Source organism: Rana temporaria, chromosome 5 (assembly GCF_905171775.1).
Source record: "Rana temporaria chromosome 5, aRanTem1.1, whole genome shotgun sequence".
Classification (NCBI taxonomy): Eukaryota; Metazoa; Chordata; class Amphibia; order Anura; family Ranidae; genus Rana; species Rana temporaria.
The window spans coordinates 16,474,092-16,497,415 of record NC_053493.1 but is presented as its reverse complement, the minus strand read 5'-3'; the positions used below and the strand labels follow the sequence as shown (position 1 = coordinate 16,497,415).

The window sequence follows — 23,324 nt, the reverse complement described above, 5'->3', positions numbered from 1 at the left end:
TCCGTTGATCCCTGTTGAGCAGGCGAATGACAGGTCCGGCTCCGCTCACTGTGCAGAGAAGGACCTGTCAGAGTCACGCTGTCCTCAATGGGAAGATCCGATGAAAATGGACCTCCTGTCCATTTTCATCCCATCCGCAGTACCTCATTTGGCCTGAGGTATGGGGGCGCAGAAGCCGAGCAGAGCCAAAAATAGGCCTGCAGTACCTCATTTGGCCTGAGGTACGGGGGGCGCAGGAAACGAGCCAAAGTGTCCTCTGGCCTTTTCGGAAGTTTTTGGCACTCTCTGACGCCCCCCACCTCTGGCGGCATTCGGTATTGCATCCCATTGAAATTAATGCGGAAGAATTTTTTTTTGTTTCCATTGATTTCAATGGGAAAACTCGCTTTGATATGCGAGTACTTTGGATTACAAGCATTCTCCTGGAACGGATTATCCTTGTAATCCGAGGTTCAACTGTATTTTTCTAATAGAGGAATTCCTATACCATCAGCTCCATCTAGCGGCCACAGTGAGGTATAGCCTTCTGAAATTCCTCAGTGTCTATTTATAAAAACGTTTGTTGACAAAATGTCAAAAGCTTTTGCGCAAATTGGCTGAAATCTCCCCATATTTTCTCTAATAGATTCATTCCTATATCACCAGCTCCCTCTAGTGGCCAAAATGTGACATATTTTCTCACTGAGTTATTCGAATCTATTATTAAATTTGAATTTATTCTATTCGAAATTCAAATTTTGGAAGGTGGTTATATTCTATTCTAATCTATTCTATTCTAATTTATTCTTTTCAAAATTTAAATTTCGGGAAGGTGGTTATATTTTTTCTATTGTTTTTTCTATTCTATTATATTACATTCTTTTCTATTCTATTCTAATCTATTCTCTTCAAGTTTGAATGTAATCTATTTGAAATTTGAATTTCGACAGATGGTTATATTATTTCTAGTTCATTCTATTTTTTTCTATTCTGTTTTATTCTATTCAATTCCTTCCGAAATTCAAATTTTGAAAGGCAGCTATATTGTATTTTATTCTATTCATATTTTTTTCTATTCTATTCTGTTTTATTCTATTCTTTTCTAAATTCAAATTTTGGAAGGCTGCTACCTATTATATTTTATTTTATTCTAATCTATTCTATTTTTTTCGATTCTATTATTTTCTTTTATATTCCCTTTTGTCTATACTATTTTATTATTTTCTTTTCTTTTATATTCTATTATGTTACTCTTTTTATTTTGATTCTATTCTATTATTTTTCTCGTGTATTCAATTCTCTATTCAATTTTTTCTATTCTATTTTATTCTATTCTTGTTTTTTAAATTCAATTTCGTATTCAAATTTAATTTAATTAGAATTTCAGATTTTTGTTATATTATTTTAGATTTGTTTAAATTCATTACTATTGTAATTCAGAATTTAGGATATATCTGAATCTCTCAATAATGAAAAATGTGTCCAAATTTCAATTCGGAATGAAAGCAACTGCACATGTTTATTATATATATATATATATAGAGAGAGAGAGAGAGAGAGAGAGAGAGAGACCTACATGTGGGGGATTTACATTAACAGTCCGTTTACAGTGCCTTGAAAAAGTATTCATACCCCTTGAAATTTTCTAAATTTTGTCATGTTACAACCAAAAATGTAAATGTATTTTATTGGGATTTTATGTGATAGACCAACACAAAGTGGCCCATAATTGTGAAGTGGAAGGAAAATGATAAATGGTTTTCATTTTTTTTTACAAATAAATATATGAGAAGTGTGGGGGGTACATTTGTATGGCGCCCCCCGGAGTCAATACTTTGTAGAACCCTTTTTCTTTACAATTACAGCTGCAAGTCTTTTTGGGGGTGTCTCTACCAGCTTTGCACATCTAGAGAGGGACATTTCTGCCCATTCTTCTTCTCTGTAAAATATCTCAAGCTCTGTCAGATTGGATGGAGAGCGTCTGTGATCAGCAATTTTCAAGTCTTGCCACAGATTCTCAATGGGATTTAGGTCTGGACTGTGACTGGGCCACTCCAACACATGAATATGCTTTGATCTAAAACATTCCATTGTAGCTCTGGCTGTATGATTAGGGTTGTTGTCCTGCTGAAAGGTGAACCTCCGCTCCAGTCTCAAGTCTTTTGCAGACTCTAACAGGTTTTCTTCTAAGATTGTCCTGTATTTGGCTCCATCCATCTTCCCATCAACTCTGACCAGCTTCCCTGTCCCTGCCGAAGAAAAGCATCCCCACCACATGATGCTGCCACCACCATGTTTCACGGTTGGTATGGTGTGTTCAGGGGGATGTGCAGTGTTAGTTTTACGCCACACATAGGCCCGGATTCAGGTACGAGTTACGACGGCGTATCTCCAGATACGCAGTCGTAACTCTGAGTGTGCGGGGTCGCATCTATACACCTGATTCTTAGAATCAGTTACGCATAGATTTCCCTAAGATCTGACCGGCGTAAGTCTCTTACGCCGTCGTATCTTAGTTGCATATTTACGCTGGACGCTAGGTGGCACTTCCGTATATTTACGCATAGAATATGTAAATTAGGTTGATACGCCAATTTAGAAACGTACGTCCGCCCGGCGCATTTTTTTACGTCGTTTACGTAAGGCCTTTCCCGGCGTAAAGTTACCCCTGCTATATGAGGCGTAGCCAATGTTAAGTATGGACATCGGGCCAGCGTCGAATTTTGCGTCGTTTACGTCGTTTGCGTAAGTTACGTTCACGTCGAAACCAATGAAGCTTTGCGGCGTAATTTGGAGCATGCGCACTGGGATACGTCCACGGACGGCGCATGCGCCGTTTGAAAAAGCGTCTTTTACGTGGGGTCACGAGTAATTAACATAAAACACGCCCACCTCCTCCACATTTGAATTAGGCAGACTTGCGCCGGCCCAGTTACACTACGCCGCCGTAACTTACAGCGCAAGTTCTTTCTGAATACGGGACCTGCCGCTGTAAGTTACGGCGGCGTAGTGTATCTGAGATACGCTACGCCCGCCGAAAGATACTCAAATGTATCTGAATCCGGGCCTTAGCGTTTTGCTTTTAGGCCAAAAAGTTGAATTTTGGTCTCATGTGACCAGAGCACCTTCTTCCACATGTTTGCTGTGTCCCCTCCCCCACATGGCTTCTCACAAACTGCAAACAGGACTTCTTATGTCTTTCTTCTTGTCACTCTTCCATAAAGGGCAGATTTGTGGAGAGACCACTAATAGTTGTCCTGTGGACAGATTCTCCCACCTAAGTTGTGGATCTCTGCAGCTCCTCCAGAGTTACCATGGGCCTCTTGGCTGCTTCTCTGATGAATGTTCTCCTTGCCCGGCCTGGTCAGTTTAGGTGGGCGGCCATGTCTTGGTAGGTTTGCAGTTGTGCCATACTCTTTCCATTTTCCGATGATGGATTGAACAGAAGCTCCGTGAGATCTTCAAAGCTTGGGAGATTTGTTTCTAAACTAACCCTGCTTTATACTTCTCCACAACTTTTTCCCTGACCTGACTGGTGTGTTCCTTGGCCTTCATGATGCTGTTTTGTTCACTAAGGTTCTCTAACAAACCTCTGAGGGCTTCACAGAACAGCCTTATTTATACTGAGATTACACACAGGTGGTCTCTATTTACTAATTAGGTGACTTCTGAAGGCAATTGGTTTTGGTTGGGGGGTATCAGAGTAAAGGGGGCTGAATACAAATGTCCCACCCACACTTTTCACATATTGATTTGTAATAAAATGTTGAAAACCATTGATCATTTTCCTTCCACTTCACAATTATGGGCCACTTTGTGTTGGTCTAGCACATAAAATCCCAATAAAATACATTTACGTTTTTTTTGGGTTGTAACATGAGAAAATGTGGAAAAATTTCAAGGGGTATGAATACTTTTTCAAGGCACTGTATATACAAACTGAGCTGTCCCCTTGCACTTACAAATTGTAAATGATGTAACAAATGAAAAATATATAGCTGGATTCAGATAGCTTTACGCCGGCGTATCAGTAGATACGCCGTCGTAACTCTGAATCTACGCCGTCCTAAATTTAAGCGTATTCTGGAAACCAGATACGCTTAAATTAGGCTAAGATACGAGCGGCGCAAGTCTCCTACGCCGTCGTATCTTAGGGTGCAATATTTACGCTGGCTGCTAGGTGGCGCTTCCATTGAGTTCGGCATAGAATATGCAAATGACTAGATACGCCGATTCAGAAACGTACGTGCGCCCGGCGCATTTTTTTTACGTCGTTTACGTACGTTTTTTTCCAGCGTAAAGTTAGTCAAACAAATAGCTGGACTAGTCAATGTTAAGTATGGCCGTTCCCGCGTCAAAATTTGAACATTTTACGTCGTTTGCGTAAGTCGTCCGTGAATGGGGCTGGAAGTAATTTACGTTCACGTCGAAACCAATACGTCCTTGCGGCGTACTTTGGAGCAATGCACACTGGGATATGTGCACAGACGGCGCATGCGCCGTTCGTAAAAAACGTCAATCACGTCGGGTCACCAATCATTTACATAAAACACGCCCCCCTCACCTTATTTGAATTAGGCGCGCTTACGCCGGCCCCATTTACACTAAGCCGCCGTAACCTAGGAGGCAAGTGCTTTGTGAATACAGCACTTGCCTCTCTGACTTACGGCGGAGTAACATAAATACGATACGCTACACCGCCTCAAAGATACACACATCTACCTGAATCTAGCTAATAATCTATATATTGATGAGTTCAGTTTTATAAAATGCGTTTATGTTTGTTGCTCACAGAAGGAATGATCAGCAGAAACTGTACCGAGAACGGCTGGTCTGATCCCTTCCCCCATTACTCCGATGCGTGCGGCTTTGACGTTAATGAGACCGGACCCGACCAGGTAATCATCAGGAGAGAGTCTTTAAAAATTAAGCTGATCCTTTCCTCTGCTATATAATCCTTCCTACTAAGTATTCATTAGAATTACAATCATAATATCACCTTGTGGTCCCTCTATAGTGTGTACTACTGTCCTAATTAAGAGTGTAATTTCTGTCTGCTGCCTCCTTCCTCTGCTATCGGCATGAGTCACTTCTGACAAGTTTTCCTGACACCAAGAGAAAACAAAAGGAGGCATCTCCTGCACACAGCCTGTGGTTGACAGCCTCAGCTCTGTTCCTGTGTGCTGTGTGGAGGGGGGGTGTGTCCCTTCCCTCCAATCAGCTGCTAGAGCTTTCCTCGCTGAGCTCTGCAGAGTGTAACTTCTGCCCCCCTGCCTTCTGAAAGTTCAGACAAACTTTAAAAATTCAGGACATTGAACGGATGTAGAGAAGAGAAGACTGCAGGTAAAGAGGTACAACTTATGCAGGAGGGTTTGTTTTATCTCTGTGTATCACCTGAGGCCAGCCACTTCACAGCAGTGGCAGCCTGTGCATTGTGGGCGTACGGGTGCCGCCCCCCCTAACACCGCCCTCGCCCTTTCCTATCGATGTGTTCGGCCCCTTTCAGGACGCCGGACACATTTATTACAATTGCGGGGATAGGCAGGGGGGGGGGGGGATTTTGAAGCACCTGATTAGTGGCAGAGGCTCTAATAGGCTTCAAAATAGGGTGGGATCAGGGCACAGAGAGTGCGCCCTGATCCCACCCTGTTGTGTGATACTAGCGAATGAATATTTGCTATTCTGCCACATTCTCCTCCCGGCCAATCAGGAAGCCCCTATTGGCCAGGGGTCTTATGAGATAGGAGAAAGACTGTGTCCTCACTGGAGGGGTCCCTGCCTCTGTGTCTCCTCCATGTCTCCAGTAGGTAAGGTGATCGCCGCTGGCTGCTGTGTCCTCCCACAGGATGATCGCTGCTGGCTGTGTCTCCCACCGGGGGGGTGGTGTTTGCTCGCAACCAATCAGTGAGCAGTATTACTGTACAGTAATCTCTAGCAAACAATCAACAAGCAGAAATCATGTGCTGGAACCTCTAGCAACTAATCAGTGAGCCGTAATGTGTGCTGTAACCTCTAGCAACCAGTCAGTAAGTGGTAATGATATGCTGTAACCTCTGGCAACCAATCGCAATCACTGCCTGATCTGATACAGTAAACTGATTTTAAGTCTAGCTGATATTTATTGTTTGTCTCAGAGCAGGTGGAGAGAAAAACTGCATGGGGGGGGGGGCAAGATTTGTTTTGCCCAGGGTGCAATCAATATTAAAGACGGCCCTGGATATAACCCTCCCTTACTCTATCCAAAAATGGAAAATACCTATTTTCACAATACTGGGGTAGATTCAGGTAGCTATTACGGCGGCGTATCTCCAGATATGATTTCAAATCTGCGCCGGCGTATCGTTACGCCGATTCTCAAAGGCAGATACGCTCCAAAAATAGTCTTCCTCCGCCGACGTAACTTGAATGCGGCGGCGTATAATTGTCTGCAATATTACGCTGGCCGCTAGGGGCGCTTCCGTTGTTTTCGGCGTAGAATATGCAAATTACCTAGATACGCCGATTCACAAACGTACGTATGCCCGGCGCAATTTATTTACGTTAGGCTTTTTCGATGTAAGGTTGCTCCTGCTATTAGGTGGCGCAGCCAATGTTAAGTATGGACGTCGTTCCCGCTTCGAAATTTGAATTTATTAAGTCGTTTGCGTAAGTCGTTTCGCGAATAGGGCTGGACGTAATAGACGTTCACGTCGAAACCAATACGTCGTTGCGGCGTACTTGGGAGCAATGCACACTGGGATATGTACACGGACGGCGCATGCGCCGTTCGTAAAAAAACGTCAATCACGTCAGGTCATCACACATTAGCATAAAACACGCCCCCCCTTCCACATTTGAATTACGCGGGCTTACGCCGGCCCCATTTACGCTACGCCGCCGCAACTTACGGAGCAAGTGCTTTGTGAATACTGCACTTGCTCCTGTAAGTTACGGCGGCGTAGCGTAAAGACGATACGCTGCATCGTCGTAAGAAGAAGCGCAGGTACATGAATCTAGCCCACTGGGTTCTGCTTTGGGTCAAATTGCCATCTGCTATGTGTAAAGATAAAACCGTTTTCCCTCACTTTCCCAGGACACCTACTTCCTGTCGGTGAAGGCGCTCTACACAGTTGGATACAGCACTTCTCTTGTGGCACTCACCACCGCCATGGTCATCCTGTGCCGCTTCAGGTAAGGCTCTTGGGTCCTTTCCCATATGTACCTTTCAACATCTGCCCAGTGTGATGGTTCACGCGTCCGGCCCATCCATACACAGGTTCTCCACATCACCGGATCTCCGGGAATGAGTCTCGTATCTCGTATGTCCAATCCTTTACCAGGGTTCTTTATTGTAATTAAAAACATTCAGAAACATGTATAAAAACTGGAATTCACAGAACTCCAAATTCCACAATTTAATTTGGGATCATGTACTGTATGTGTGGTGATGTCACAACTTACGCCCTACACACATTTTGTCAAAAATGACGTCATCAGGGGCCTTTTTCGTAATAGCCTCGCTCCTTTACCCCATGTGTGCTTTACAGGCCCTGTTCTCTCATGTCCCATGTACCACCGTGCACTCCTTTGAATAACTTAAGACCAGGCTTAAAAGATTTTATAAACTTTACTCTTGTAGCAACGCCCATGCAAATGTATCACAGTTCCAACCCTAACCGATTAAGTTAAGGCTGCCCAGGCATACCTTAATAGGTGTAATCCATAACTGATTCCCCGAAACTCCAGTGCCTCGTGGAATTACATGATGCAGCAGCCTTTTCTCAGTATCCCATTTGCAGGCTCTCCCTCTGAACTCAGTCTTCCCCCTTAATACACAGTGGAACCTTGGATTACGAGCATAATCCGTTCCAGGAGAATGCTTGTAATCCAAAGCACTCACATATCAAAGCGAGTTTCCCCATAGAAGTCGATGGAAACTAAGATAATTTGTTACGCATTGACTTCTATTGCATGCAATACTGCATGTGGCCAGAAGTAGGGGGCGCCGGAGAGCCTTTGATATACTCAGGGACAGCTCGGCTGATCTCGGAAACCCTTGGAAAGGCTCAGAAAAACTGGGGAACGGAGTATTTCCAAGTGATTTTGAGTACTTCCGAGTGATTCTGTCACGTACCTGGTAGGAGTCTGAAATAACGAGGTCGGCCTTTCTTGTATCTCCAGCCCAAGCCCCACTGGAGGTGGAACAGATGGTGGCTAGGGTCAGGAGGAACACGAGTGCCTGTAAGTGTTGCGTGCCGAACTTGTAAGTGGAGTTGCAGGCTTGAAAGGGGCAGGCAGAGCATCCGGTAAGGAGCTGGACCCAGGGAAGCTGAGAGGATGGACAGCCAGCACAGGCACTCGGAGACAGCGTTGAGTCAAGCAGGAGACAGGAGCAAGGTCACAAGGATAGCCGGGTTCAGTAACAGGCGGGCAGCGAGGTAACAAGGCATAGGCAGAAGCAAGGTCAGATGGATCAGGAACCAGTAATCAGAGTAATCAGAGTCCAAAAGCAGGGTCGAGGAAAGCCAAGGTTCAGCAACAGGAATCAAGCCGGGTTTAACAGGGTTCACAATATCAGGACACAGCTGAAGACCAGTCAGCACTTTTCAGAAGTCAGGGGATCCTTTAAATAGGCTGTCTGGTGCCGCTTACAGATTCCAAGTATTTCCGAATGGCTCCAAACTGTTCCAAGTGTCACCGGCGCCCCCCCTCCCCCACACCTCTGGCCAAATGTGGTACTGCACACCCCATTAGCTTGAATTCTGCTAATTTTGCAAGACAACACTCGCAAACCGAGTCAGGATTTTTCTTTTTAAAGTTGCTCGTATTTCAAAACTCTCGTTAACCGCGTTATTCGTAAACCAAGGTTCCACTGTATATGCACCGGGAAGGAAAGCACTGCCCAAAAAAAACAGAAAAAGGGTCCAGACCCAATTAACTCCTTCTCAGCCTGGGAAGACCAACTAGCTTAACTGATACAAAGACAGAGCTGTGCCGCTCCAGGTGGGAACGATTGCTCCCTTCAACCTTGTGGTGCAGGTCCAGTCCGCAACCTGGATAAGAGCCAATGGTTCAAGAAAGAGCCAATGGTTCAACAAAGGTTGACCACACTCCCAAGACCACACCCATAAGAGCCAATGGTTCAAGAAAGAGCCAATGGTTCAAGAAAGAGCCAATGGTTCAAGAAAGGTTGACCACACTCCCAAGACCACACTCATTATAGCCAATGGTTCAAGAAAGAGCCAATGGTTCAAGAAAGAGCCAATGGTTAAAGAAAGGTTGACCACACTCCCAAGACCACACTCATAAGAGCCAATGGTTCAAGAAAGAGCCAATGGTTAAAGAAAGGTTGACCACACTCCCAAGACCACACTCATAAGAGCCAATGATACAAGAAAGAGCCAATGGTTAAAGAAAGGTTTACCACACTCCCAAGACCACACTCATAAGAGCCAATGGTTCAAGAAAGAGCCAATGGTTCAAGAAAGGTTGACCACACTCCCAAGACCACACTCATAAGAGCCAATGATTCAAGAAAGAGCCAGTGGTTCAAGAAAGGTTGACCACACTCCCAAGACCACACTCATAAGAGCCAATGGTTCAAGAAAGAGCCAATGGTTAAATAAAGGTTGACCACACTCCCAAGACCACACTCATAAGAGCCAATGGTTCAAGAAAGAGCCAGTGGTCAAAGAAAGGTTGGCCACACTCCCAAGACCACACTCATAAGAACCAATGGTTCAAGAAAGAGCCAATGGTTATAAACAGGCTGACCACACTCCCAAGACCACACTCATAAGAGCCAATGGTTCAAGAAAGAGCCAATGGTTCAAGAAAGAGCCAATGGTTCAAGAAAGGTTGACCACTTTCCAAGACCACACTCATAAGAGCAAATGGTTCAAAAAGGAGCCAATAGTTCAAGAAAGAGTCAATGGTTAAATAAAGGTTGACCACACTCCCAAGACCACACTCATAAGAGCCAATGGTTTAAGAAAGGTTGACCACACTCCCAAGACCACACTCATAAGAGCCAATGGTTCAAGAAAGAGCCAATGGTTCAAGAAAGGTTGACTGCACTCCCAAGACCACACTCATAAGAGCCAATGGTTCAAGAAAGGTTGACCACACTCCCAGGTATGAAGCAGTGATGATTACTTTATTGAAGATAAAAATCCATCAAGAGACATCATAAGACATCATGAGACCTCTACGCAGGCATGGCAAGATTAACGTGTTTCACTAATCAAGGCTTACTTAGTCATAATCTGATTATGATTAAGCAAACCTTGATCCGTGAAACGCGTTAATCTTGCCATGCCTGCATAGAGGTTTCATGATGTCTTATGATGTCTCTTGGCGGATTTTTATCTTCAATAAAGTAATCAATGCTTCATACCTGGGAGTGCGGTCAACCTTTCTTGAACCATTAGACCAACTAGCTTACTCCTTGTAGGCAGCTGCCTACAAGTTTATACATGTACCCAATTATTTATTTTTTTAATGCATAATTTAATAAACTTTATGTGTGTGTGTTCCAGGAAGCTTCACTGTACGCGCAACTTCATCCACATGAATCTTTTTGTCTCATTCATCCTCCGAGCCATATCAGTCTTCATCAAAGACGAAGTCCTCTACGCCGAACAAGACAGCAACCACTGCCATGTTTCCACTGTAAGTAGTGGTAGGAACAAATTGATACATGTGTAGATAAGAATGGACAGAATAACTCCCACTTAGATTGGTCCAAGACTTGAGTACCCAAATGTTCATTTATCATGGGGAAGCTCCTGATCTGAGTTATGATTTACAGTAGGTTAAAGTAACAAAGAATTTGAAGTGCCGTATATACTCGAGTATAAGCCAGCTTTTTCAGCAAATTTTTTTGTGCAGGTAAAGCCCCCATTGGCTTATACTCGAGTCCTCCTGGAGCTGTGCCCATCTGCAGCCTTATGATCTCCCGGCGCTGTGATGTATGCAGTCTAGTCGGTGGCCGTGCAGTATAACAAAGCCTCGCCTTCTCATCATCCTCGTCCAGGATAGGCTGTACACTGACTCACTGCTGGGAAACGGAGTCAGTGTTCCGTCACAGACGAGGACGAGTAGGAGGCGGGGCTTTGTTACACTGCACGGCCGCCGACTAGACTGCATATATCACAGCGCCGGGAGATCATAAGGCTGCAGATGGGCACAGCGCCGGGAGATCAGGTACTTGAGACACAGTGAGGCTGAGACATGCAGATGGACACATTGAGGCTGAGGCATGCAGATGGGCACAGTGAGGCTGAGGCATGCAGATGGGCACAGTGAGGCTGAGGCATGCAGATGGACACATTGAGGCTGAGGCATGCAGATGGGCACAGTGAGGCTGAGGCATGCAGATGGACACATTGAGGCTGAGGCATGCAGATGGGCACAGTGAGGCTGAGGCATGCAGATGGGCACAGTGGGGCTGAGGCATACAGATGGGCACAGTGAGGCTGAGGCATGCAGATGGGCACAGTGAGGCTGAGGCATGCAAATGGGCACAGTGAAGCTGCAAATGGTCACAGTGAGGCTGCAAATGGGCACAGTGAAGCTGCAAATGGGCACAGTGAAGCTGCAAATGCACACAGTGAGGCTGCAAATGGGCATAGTGAGGCTGCAAATGGGCAAGGTGTAATGCAAAAAAAAATTCAAAAATTTAAAAATTTCATTTTTTTTAAATGGGAGGGGGCAGCTGGGCCCCTGGGGACCATCTGGCCCCTTACAGGTGTAATGCCCGTACCTCCCTGCTGGCGGCCCTGTATATTGTAGCATTAACAGTGCCCTTCACTAATTTGGTGCGGTGTCCACATACAATATTGATCATATAATGTAGGTGTGATGTTCCAATGTTCACAATCTTTTGGCCATAAAGTGTATGAGGTTCCTAGCTGGCAGGGTAAACAGGTCAGCCAACCCCTCATTTATGCTCCTCTCTTCCCATCAAGTAACCCTGGACTGTCTCAGATGCCACTTTTGCCGACTACAAGATCTGTGCCTGTTCATCTTAGTGTTGTTCTTTCATCACCTCATAGGCTACATCAGATCTTGCAAAATGTCTAGAGGGGCACCTAGCATTCTCGTGTACTACAGACTCCACTTGAGCTTTTGGGGATCTTTTTCTATAAAATAATATGTGAAAAGTGTGGGGGGTACATTTGTATTCAGCCCCCTTTACTCTGATAGCCCTAACTAAAACCAATTGCCTTCAGAAGTCACCTAATTAGTAAATAGAGTCCACCTGTGTGTCATTTAATCTCAGTATAAATACAGCTGTTCTGTGAAGCCCTCAGAGGTTTGTTAGAGAACCTTAGTAAACAAACAACATCATGAAGGCCAAGGAACACACCATACAGGTCAGGGATAAAGTTGTGGAGACGTATAAAACAGGGTTAGGTGATAACAAAATATCCCAAGCTTTGAAGATCTCACGGAGCTTCTGTTCAATCCATCATCCGAAAATGGAAAGAGTATGGCACAACTGCAAACCTACCAAGACATGGCCGTCCACCTAAACTGACCAGGCCGGGCAAGGAGAACATTCATCAGAGAAGCAGCCAAGAGGCCCATGGTAACTCTGGAGGAGCTGCAGAGATCCACAGCTCAGGAGAGAGAATCTGTCCACAGGACAACTATTAGTGGTCTCTCCACAAATCTGCCCTTTATGGAAGAGTGACAAGAAGAAAGACATTGGGGAAAGCAAACTTTTTATACACAGACCCCTAAAACTACCCCAAATGTCCAAAGGGGAACTATTCTTATTGGCTATGATGGAAAAAATAGATTCTGATTGGTAACTATGGGTGGTCCTTTTTATCAGCAGTAACATGGGAAAATACAGTTCCAGCATCTTCAGCATTGAATGTATGTAATGGCAAGGGGTGCTGGGGGGTCTGTTGTTGCTAGCTATTTGGGAATCTATTGTTGCAGGGGCGGATCTATTTTGCAGGAGGTCTATTGTTGCTGGGTAGGATTTCTATTGTTATTGGGGGGGGCTATTGTTTCTGGGAGGGCCTTATGTTGCTGGGGGTGTCAACTGTTGCTGGGAGTGATCTACTGATATGCAGCACTATTGATGTTGGCTGTGGTGGAATCTATTGTTGCTGGGGGGGTCTATTTTTATTGGTGGGGGATCTATTGTTACTGGGAGGGCCTTATGTTGCAGGAGGAAAATGGTTGGAAACAACTGCGCTAAGGTAAGAGATCGGGATTAATAAGCAGCAATTAGGTTGTGTATAAACAAAATAACAAATAAGAAAGAAAAATAATTGCGCTAAACCCAAATATGCACTCCTATTAAACAAGTGAATATAAATACCATTGTATCTATGAATAGATAATCAAATGGAATCAGGAAAGCAGGGTTACCTACCCTGCTAATAGAGATGTGTATAAATACAGTGATCAACAACATAAGTAGTAATAAACAAAAAATTCCAAAAGTGATTAGAATAAAAACAACATTAGTGTTATAAAGTCCATAAAGTCCAAAACTAATTTTTGGAAATGAGTTGTAAGTCCATATGTTGAGTAAAGACACCCGTGAAGATTCCAGAAATATTATAGTTAATACACCAGACGTGAATCCTCCACCGATCATGCAGCTGCTTACCAGAAGTCTGGGTCCTGCCGGACCACTATCCACATATCTCTCAACCAGAGATTTTGTAAGGCAGTAGTAACTCCTCCACTTGCACTAAAACCACTCCGTGCTCAACGAGGGATATAGAAGACAACAAGACAGAGCTCCACATAGCATAAATCTGTGTAGTTTATTTTAAAAACAGCAGTAAGCATATATACATACAACTCACATTTAAGTTGAATAAACCAGCATTTGGCCTGTAACGCCGGCCGGACGTATCCAGGAACAAAAAGAAGGCCACTCGTTTGGAGAAATGAAGGGGATGGCGTCCACACGTCACTCACTCCACCCGACGCGTTTCGTGACAAGATCACTTCGTCTCGGGGTACGAGTGGCGTGGGACGCCACCCCTTTATATAGGAATACAATTTCAATTAATCAATAAAGCAAATTCACTAACCAGGCCTCGTCCCGGGATTCTCACGCATACCGGAAGTGTATTGATCTGCATCCGGGTCACAAGTCACCCGGAAGTCATTGCCCATAGGCTACTCGGTGACGCCGCCCAAATGGGCGGACACTTACGGCGTGCGTAACATCCACTGCAGCGAGGCATGGTAGGAACATCTAAGGGGCGGGACTATGATGTCACTACTCCAAGTTTAACAGTACAGTTCAATACGTCAGATGGTGGAATGTCGAGTGCGGCACACGATCGCAATATGCGCGCCACTGACCAACATCTGGACCACCACCCGACCGAGGAGCTGTATATACTAATACACATTACATATAAAATTAAACATTTAAAATTGAACGTTAGGTGCTAGGCTACAGCGTGACGTTATGAACCAAACCTCACTATGAGTCTTTCGCGCATGCGCCCATCCAAGTGATTGCGCTCCACAGAGCGGCTCACCGTGATGGCCCTACACGTCCAAGTATCTCCGCTCCCTCTAGACCAATAGCAAAATAACCTAACCACGTGAGGTGTGTAGCTGTTGGTAGTTGGTTCTAGCTGTGCTGGACATGTTTTTAGTGCGTCGGTGCCTATCTGAAAGCCAAAGGGGTATAACCCCTATCTGATTGACATAATGTTAAATCCATATAGACATAAATTTTTTTAAAAAATCCATTAGTGAAATAATGTCTAATATTGTGTAAGTGACACACTGAATGAGTAAAAATAAATAATAAAAATAGAAAAAATAGAAAAAGTTTGTTATATAAAAATTAATCAAATCTATCATGTGTAACCACCCTAACCAAAAGGGTTATAAATATATATTTATAAATTAAAAAATAAAATAAAAGTGAATCTTATTTTAATACGTGGGAAACCACAAAGACCAGGACGCCCTGAATTGATCCCCAATGCTTGGTTGGGTCTCAGTGCATACACAATTCACTCCTAGTGTGGGGTGTTTAAGTAATGAAACTCAAACTGGAATAAATTAATTATATAAATTAAAAGTGAATAATTTATGATCAGTATGGCTCTGGCACCAATGCTTTCAAATCTATGTCCAGCATCGCGTCCATAATTATCTCATTTGTGTAGATAATCTGGTTATCTTCAGAGAAAAAAATAAAAGTATAAAATGTATCATAAAAAATGAAAATCAAGCATTATTTATAAAAGCATTGATGTCGGTGTCCACGTTAAGGCCATAGGGGAGGTATGTCCTCAACCTGTGGATCCATGCCATTTCAGTTTTAGAAATTTCTCTGATTAGAGAACTTCCCCTCCAGTTGGGTTTATATTTGTCAATGCCCACAAACAAAGTTCCTTCTGGGTTTCTATGGTGAGCTGAGTCATAATGTCTCGAAACCGAATGGTTTGGAAAGCCACTTCTTATTTTGGCTATATGCTCATTCAGTCTGATTTTAAATTCTCTTTTAGTCCTCCCCACGTACTGCAACCCGCATGGACATTGAAGCAGATAAATCACCCCTTTACTGGAGCAGGTGATAAATGGTTTTACTTCATGGGTCAGTCCAGTACTGGTGGAGGAAAATTGAGAGATCTTGCGATCTTGGCATTTGTTTAGGGAGCACACTTGGCAGTTTTTACACCTGTGATAACCAGTGAGATTTTGCCAGAAGACTCGTGTTTCCTTGGGGGGATCCTGTACACTTGGAGCCACACTGGCTCCCAAGGATGAGGCTCCTCGGAATATCACGGATGGTCTCTCTGGCAACACAGGTGCAAGCACAAGGTCGCTCTGTAATATATGCCAATGCTTCCTAATCAAATGCTTGACATTTCGATGTTGTACTGAAAAGGTGGTTATGAATGGCAGAGAAAAGGTGTTATTCTTTTGTCTGGTTTGAACCTTTAGCAGGGATTCCCTGTTCATATCACGGGCAGATTGTACTGCCTGGTCCAATACCAGTGGATCATAGCCCTTCTCAAGGAACTTTTTTGATAAAACAGCAGCCTGAGTATCAAAAACTTCAACGTCTGTGCAGTTGCGTCTGATCCTGGTATACTGTCCTTGAGGGACTGCCTTCAACCATGGACCATAATGGCAACTGTCCAGAGGTATGAACGAGTTCCTATCGGTCGGTTTAAAAAATGTACTGGTGACAAACTTGCCTCCTACTATGCCAATGTTTAGGTCCAAAAAATTAACCAGAGTCTGACTTGCAGAGAAAGTGAATCTGATGCCTCTGGTGTTATTATTGAGGGAATTCATGAACAGATCTAAGTCGTCTCTCTCTCCATCCCATAGGAGGAGGACGTCGTCGATATACCTAACCCAAAGTGTAACCTCAGGCCTTCGGCAATCATCGACGACGTCCTCCTCCCACTTGGCCATGAAGAGATTTGCCAAGCTGGGGGCGTATTTGGCCCCCATGGCCACTCCTCGGTCCTGGCGAAAAAAACAGTTATCGAACCAGAAATAGTTGTGACTCGCTGCAAACTGGAGGAGGGTCATGATGAACTCGATCTGCTCTGAGGCTAGAGTGGAGTCCCTAGTCAAATAGAATCTCACAGCCCCGAGGCCTAGATCGTGGGGAATTATGGTGTAGAGGGATGTCACATCTGCTGTGACCATCCATACACCCTCCCTAGGCGATAGTCCCGACAGCAGGTTAATCACCTGTTTTGTGTCTCCAATAAAGGATGGTATATTGCGCACCAGTGGCTGCAAATAAAAATCAATGTACTTGCCCACCCGGGACGTGATGGAATCAATCCCACTGACAATGGGACGTCCCGGGGGGCAAGTTTGATTCTTATGGATTTTCGGGAGATAATATATTACCGGTGTACGTGGAGCCACCGGCACTAAGAACAGACTCTCCTTTTTGTTTAAAATCCCTTTCTGGAGGCCCTGATCTACTATGACCTCCAGGTCGCGTTTGTACTTGACGACTGGGTCACGGTTTAAAGGGGTGTAGGTGGCATCATCGTCCACGATGCGATGCATCTCTGCATCATAATCGCATCTATCTAGGACGACGATGCCACCTCCCTTATCTGCCGGTCTAATGACAAGTGATTTGTTGGAACACAACGAATCTAGTCCTGTCTCAAGAGCTTTATTGAGTCTAGCCTTCTTAATCTTCATCTTATCCAAGTCCTTGAGTACAACATCCCTAAAGACCCTAATGCTAGCCGGTAGGGTCCCGGGATTAAACAAGGAAGCATTGGATAGATTAGAATGCCTATATTTTGAAACGCACTGAGGTCGTTCCTCGATGGGATTCGTTAAGAAATGTCTTTTAATGCTCAATTTTCTAGAGAACTTATGAACATCCATAAAAGTTTGAAATTTGCTCAGATTTCTCGGAGGTGCAAACTTCAAACCCCTATCTAACAACGCTTTTTCAGAATCCGTGAGTGTTTGTTGGCTTAGGTTGTAGATGCCTACACCTACACTCTTCTTCTCTTTGGATGCTTGGGCTCTCCTCCCCCCTCTGGTCCCTCTCTTGGTTCTATAGGCCATACTGGGCCGTGATGGCTCCTGGGAAAACCCCAATTGTAGGGAGAGCGGGATGGAGGAGGTCCTTGCATATTTTCTGGTCTAAAGTTCCCATAGCCCCTATCTAGTGGCCCAAAACCAGGGGGGGGGGGGAAAATCTTTCCCAGTTACTATATGGTGCATCCCTCGGTCCAAGCCCATAGGGCCCCATCGTGTCTGATAGAGGGAAGAAACGATTCTGTGTTGGGATATTGAAATCATAAGTACCGTCTCTCCTATTTTGAGGGTTGAATTCCCTTTGGGTAGAGTTTCTAAACAGGTTTGTCTGGTCTCGACCTACTGGAGAGTCAGTCCTGTAATGTTGAAATTGGGACTCTGATCTTTGGCTTCTTAATTTCTGTCGACCTCTGATGGGGGTATGAGGCAGGGCCGTATCTTTTTTGGCGTTTTTAACCTTAACCCTAGATTTCTGTTGAGTTTGGGAAGGTGCAGAGGTGCTAGGTTGATCCCCTTTTTTGGATGAGGTCAATGTGCGCTGTAAGGGCACTGGGGGGGCACCGGAGATTTGTGGAGTTGTATCCATTGTCTCTCTATCCTCTGCTTCTAAAGCGATTTTTTTCTGCCATTTGAATACCAACCTTGACTTATAATCCTCTAAGTCGCGGTTGTATTTCTTTTTCTTCTTAAATTTTTGGTCTTTATCCTCTTTTTCTAGATTTTTTTGGAGATTGGCGGAGTAATCCTGATATTCCTCCTCCTTTTTATGAGGAATCAATGATTCCTTAACCAATTTAATCTCAGAGTCTAACTTGATTAGTTTGTCTTTCTTCCTCTCCGCTAGAAAGCGCAAGAAGGAAGTGCCAGCATCATTGAAATATTTGGCCCAACCGATCAAATCAGACTCATCTGTCTGAGGACTAACCTCCCACCTTAGGCTCCTAGGAACCATCCCACTTTTGACATAAGTCTCCAAAAAAACTACGTCCCACTGGGTGTGTATTTCTGCTGTCATGAGATTTTTCAATCTCATGAAGAGCCCACTTACTTCAGAAGTGGTGGGTATTGGGGTGGAATCAAACACCCCCACTATATTGACTACCCTGTTTGAGCGGAAGTCAAAAATATCCATAGTGACCCTATGAAGATCACCAAACCAAGCTGCAATTGAAGGTATATACAAATAGTAAAGGAAAATGGTTGGAAACAACTGCGCTAAGGTAAGAGATCGGGATTAATAAGCAGCAATTAGGTTGTGTATAAACAAAATAACAAATAAGAAAGAAAAATAATTGCGCTAAACCCAAATATGCACTCCTATTAAACAAGTGAATATAAATACCATTGTATCTATGAATAGATAATCAAATGGAATCAGGAAAGCAGGGTTACCTACCCTGCTAATAGAGATGTGTATAAATACAGTGATCAACAACATAAGTAGTAATAAACAAAAAATTCCAAAAGTGATTAGAATAAAAACAACATTAGTGTTATAAAGTCCATAAAGTCCAAAACTAATTTTTGGAAATGAGTTGTAAGTCCATATGTTGAGTAAAGACACCCGTGAAGATTCCAGAAATATTATAGTTAATACACCAGACGTGAATCCTCCACCGATCATGCAGCTGCTTACCAGAAGTCTGGGTCCTGCCGGACCACTATCCACATATCTCTCAACCAGAGATTTTGTAAGGCAGTAGTAACTCCTCCACTTGCACTAAAACCACTCCGTGCTCAACGAGGGATATAGAAGACAACAAGACAGAGCTCCACATAGCATAAATCTGTGTAGTTTATTTTAAAAACAGCAGTAAGCATATATACATACAACTCACATTTAAGTTGAATAAACCAGCATTTGGCCTGTAACGCCGGCCGGACGTATCCAGGAACAAAAAGAAGGCCACTCGTTTGGAGAAATGAAGGGGATGGCGTCCACACGTCACTCACTCCACCCGACGCGTTTCGTGACAAGATCACTTCGTCTCGGGGTACGAGTGGCGTGGGACGCCACCCCTTTATATAGGAATACAATTTCAATTAATCAATAAAGCAAATTCACTAACCAGGCCTCGTCCCGGGATTCTCACGCATACCGGAAGTGTATTGATCTGCATCCGGGTCACAAGTCACCCGGAAGTCATTGCCCATAGGCTACTCGGTGACGCCGCCCAAATGGGCGGACACTTACGGCGTGCGTAACATCCACTGCAGCGAGGCATGGTAGGAACATCTAAGGGGCGGGACTATGATGTCACTACTCCAAGTTTAACAGTACAGTTCAATACGTCAGATGGTGGAATGTCGAGTGCGGCACACGATCGCAATATGCGCGCCACTGACCAACATCTGGACCACCACCCGACCGAGGAGCTGTATATACTAATACACATTACATATAAAATTAAACATTTAAAATTGAACGTTAGGTGCTAGGCTACAGCGTGACGTTATGAACCAAACCTCACTATGAGTCTTTCGCGCATGCGCCCATCCAAGTGATTGCGCTCCATGCAGAGATGCATCGCATCGTGGACGATGATGCCACCTACACCCCTTTAAACCGTGACCCAGTCGTCAAGTACAAACGCGACCTGGAGGTTATAGTAGATCAGGGCCTCCAGAAAGGGATTTTAAACAAAAAGGAGAGTCTGTTCTTAGTGCCGGTGGCTCCACGTACACCGGTAATATATTATCTCCCGAAAATCCATAAGAATCAAACTTGCCCCCCGGGACGTCCCATTGTCAGTGGGATTGATTCCATCACGTCCCGGGTGGGCAAGTACATTGATTTTTATTTGCAGCCACTGGTGCGCAATATACCATCCTTTATTGGAGACACAAAACAGGTGATTAACCTGCTGTCGGGACTATCGCCTAGGGAGGGTGTATGGATGGTCACAGCAGATGTGACATCCCTCTACACCATAATTCCCCACGATCTAGGCCTCGGGGCTGTGAGATTCTATTTGACTAGGGACTCCACTCTAGCCTCAGAGCAGATCGAGTTCATCATGACCCTCCTCCAGTTTGCAGCGAGTCACAACTATTTCTGGTTCGATAACTGTTTTTTTCGCCAGGACCGAGGAGTGGCCATGGGGGCCAAATACGCCCCCAGCTTGGCAAATCTCTTCATGGCCAAGTGGGAGGAGGACGTCGTCGATGATTGCCGAAGGCCTGAGGTTACACTTTGGGTTAGGTATATCGACGACGTCCTCCTCCTATGGGATGGAGAGAGAGACGACTTAGATCTGTTCATGAATTCCCTCAATAATAACACCAGAGGCATCAGATTCACTTTCTCTGCAAGTCAGACTCTGGTTAATTTTTTGGACCTAAACATTGGCATAGTAGGAGGCAAGTTTGTCACCAGTACATTTTTTAAACCGACCGATAGGAACTCGTTCATACCTCTGGACAGTTGCCATTATGGTCCATGGTTGAAGGCAGTCCCTCAAGGACAGTATACCAGGATCAGACGCAACTGCACAGACGTTGAAGTTTTTGATACTCAGGCTGCTGTTTTATCAAAAAAGTTCCTTGAGAAGGGCTATGATCCACTGGTATTGGACCAGGCAGTACAATCTGCCCGTGATATGAACAGGGAATCCCTGCTAAAGGTTCAAACCAGACAAAAGAATAACACCTTTTCTCTGCCATTCATAACCACCTTTTCAGTACAACATCGAAATGTCAAGCATTTGATTAGGAAGCATTGGCATATATTACAGAGCGACCTTGTGCTTGCACCTGTGTTGCCAGAGAGACCATCCGTGATATTCCGAGGAGCCTCATCCTTGGGAGCCAGTGTGGCTCCAAGTGTACAGGATCCCCCCAAGGAAACACGAGTCTTCTGGCAAAATCTCACTGGTTATCACAGGTGTAAAAACTGCCAAGTGTGCTCCCTAAACAAATGCCAAGATCGCAAGATCTCTCAATTTTCCTCCACCAGTACTGGACTGACCCATGAAGTAAAACCATTTATCACCTGCTCCAGTAAAGGGGTGATTTATCTGCTTCAATGTCCATGCGGGTTGCAGTACGTGGGGAGGACTAAAAGAGAATTTAAAATCAGACTGAATGAGCATATAGCCAAAATAAGAAGTGGCTTTCCAAACCATTCGGTTTCGAGACATTATGACTCAGCTCACCATAGAAACCCAGAAGGAACTTTGTTTGTGGGCATTGACAAATATAAACCCAACTGGAGGGGAAGTTCTCTAATCAGAGAAATTTCTAAAACTGAAATGGCATGGATCCACAGGTTGAGGACATACCTCCCCTATGGCCTTAACGTGGACACCGACATCAATGCTTTTATAAATAATGCTTGATTTTCATTTTTTATGATACATTTTATACCTTTATTTTTTTCTCTGAAGATAACCAGATTATCTACACAAATGAGATAATTATGGACGCGATGCTGGACATAGATTTGAAAGCATTGGTGCCAGAGCCATACTGATCATAAATTATTCACTTTTAATTTATATAATTAATTTATTCCAGTTTGAGTTTCATTACTTAAACACCCCACACTAGGAGTGAAGTGTGTATGCACTGAGACCCAACCAAGCATTGGGGATCAATTCAGGGCGTCCTGGTCTTTGTGGTTTCCCACGTATTAAAATAAGATTCACTTTTATTTTATTTTTTAATTTATAAATATATATTTATAACCCTTTTGGTTAGGGTGGTTACACATGATAGATTTGATTAATTTTCATATAACAAACTTTTTCTATTTTTTCTATTTTTATTATTTATTTTTACTCATTCAGTGTGTCACTTACACAATATTAGACATTATTTCACTAATGGATTTTTTAAAAAAATTTATGTCTATATGGATTTAACATTATGTCAATCAGATAGGGGTTATACCCCTTTGGCTTTCAGATAGGCACCGACGCACTAAAAACATGTCCAGCACAGCTAGAACCAACTACCAACAGCTACACACCTCACGTGGTTAGGTTATTTTGCTATTGGTCTAGAGGGAGCGGAGATACTTGGACGTGTAGGGCCATCACGGTGAGCCGCTCTGTGGAGCGCAATCACTTGGATGGGCGCATGCGCGAAAGACTCATAGTGAGGTTTGGTTCATAACGTCACGCTGTAGCCTAGCACCTAACGTTCAATTTTAAATGTTTAATTTTATATGTAATGTGTATTAGTATATACAGCTCCTCGGTCGGGTGGTGGTCCAGATGTTGGTCAGTGGCGCGCATATTGCGATCGTGTGCCGCACTCGACATTCCACCATCTGACGTATTGAACTGTACTGTTAAACTTGGAGTAGTGACATCATAGTCCCGCCCCTTAGATGTTCCTACCATGCCTCGCTGCAGTGGATGTTACGCACGCCGTAAGTGTCCGCCCATTTGGGCGGCGTCACCGAGTAGCCTATGGGCAATGACTTCCGGGTGACTTGTGACCCGGATGCAGATCAATACACTTCCGGTATGCGTGAGAATCCCGGGACGAGGCCTGGTTAGTGAATTTGCTTTATTGATTAATTGAAATTGTATTCCTATATAAAGGGGTGGCGTCCCACGCCACTCGTACCCCGAGACGAAGTGATCTTGTCACGAAACGCGTCGGGTGGAGTGAGTGACGTGTGGACGCCATCCCCTTCATTTCTCCAAACGAGTGGCCTTCTTTTTGTTCCTGGATACGTCCGGCCGGCGTTACAGGCCAAATGCTGGTTTATTCAACTTAAATGTGAGTTGTATGTATATATGCTTACTGCTGTTTTTAAAATAAACTACACAGATTTATGCTATGTGGAGCTCTGTCTTGTTGTCTTCTATATCCCTCGTTGA

General features: G+C 44.1%; 1 protein-coding gene across 4 annotated transcripts in view; it reads left to right on the top strand.

Moving 5' to 3' along the window:
• The window catches only part of ADCYAP1R1 (ADCYAP receptor type I), a 282,065-nt gene that overhangs the window by 220,733 nt on the left and 38,008 nt on the right, over positions 1-23,324 (top strand). For all 4 annotated transcript variants that reach the window (XM_040352224.1, XM_040352226.1, XM_040352225.1 and 1 more), the window contains exons 7-9: positions 4,774-4,877; positions 7,052-7,149; positions 10,497-10,629. In XM_040352224.1, coding sequence (XP_040208158.1) covers positions 4,774-4,877; positions 7,052-7,149; positions 10,497-10,629 — 335 coding nt within the window. The remainder of the gene's footprint in view (positions 1-4,773; positions 4,878-7,051; positions 7,150-10,496; positions 10,630-23,324) is intronic.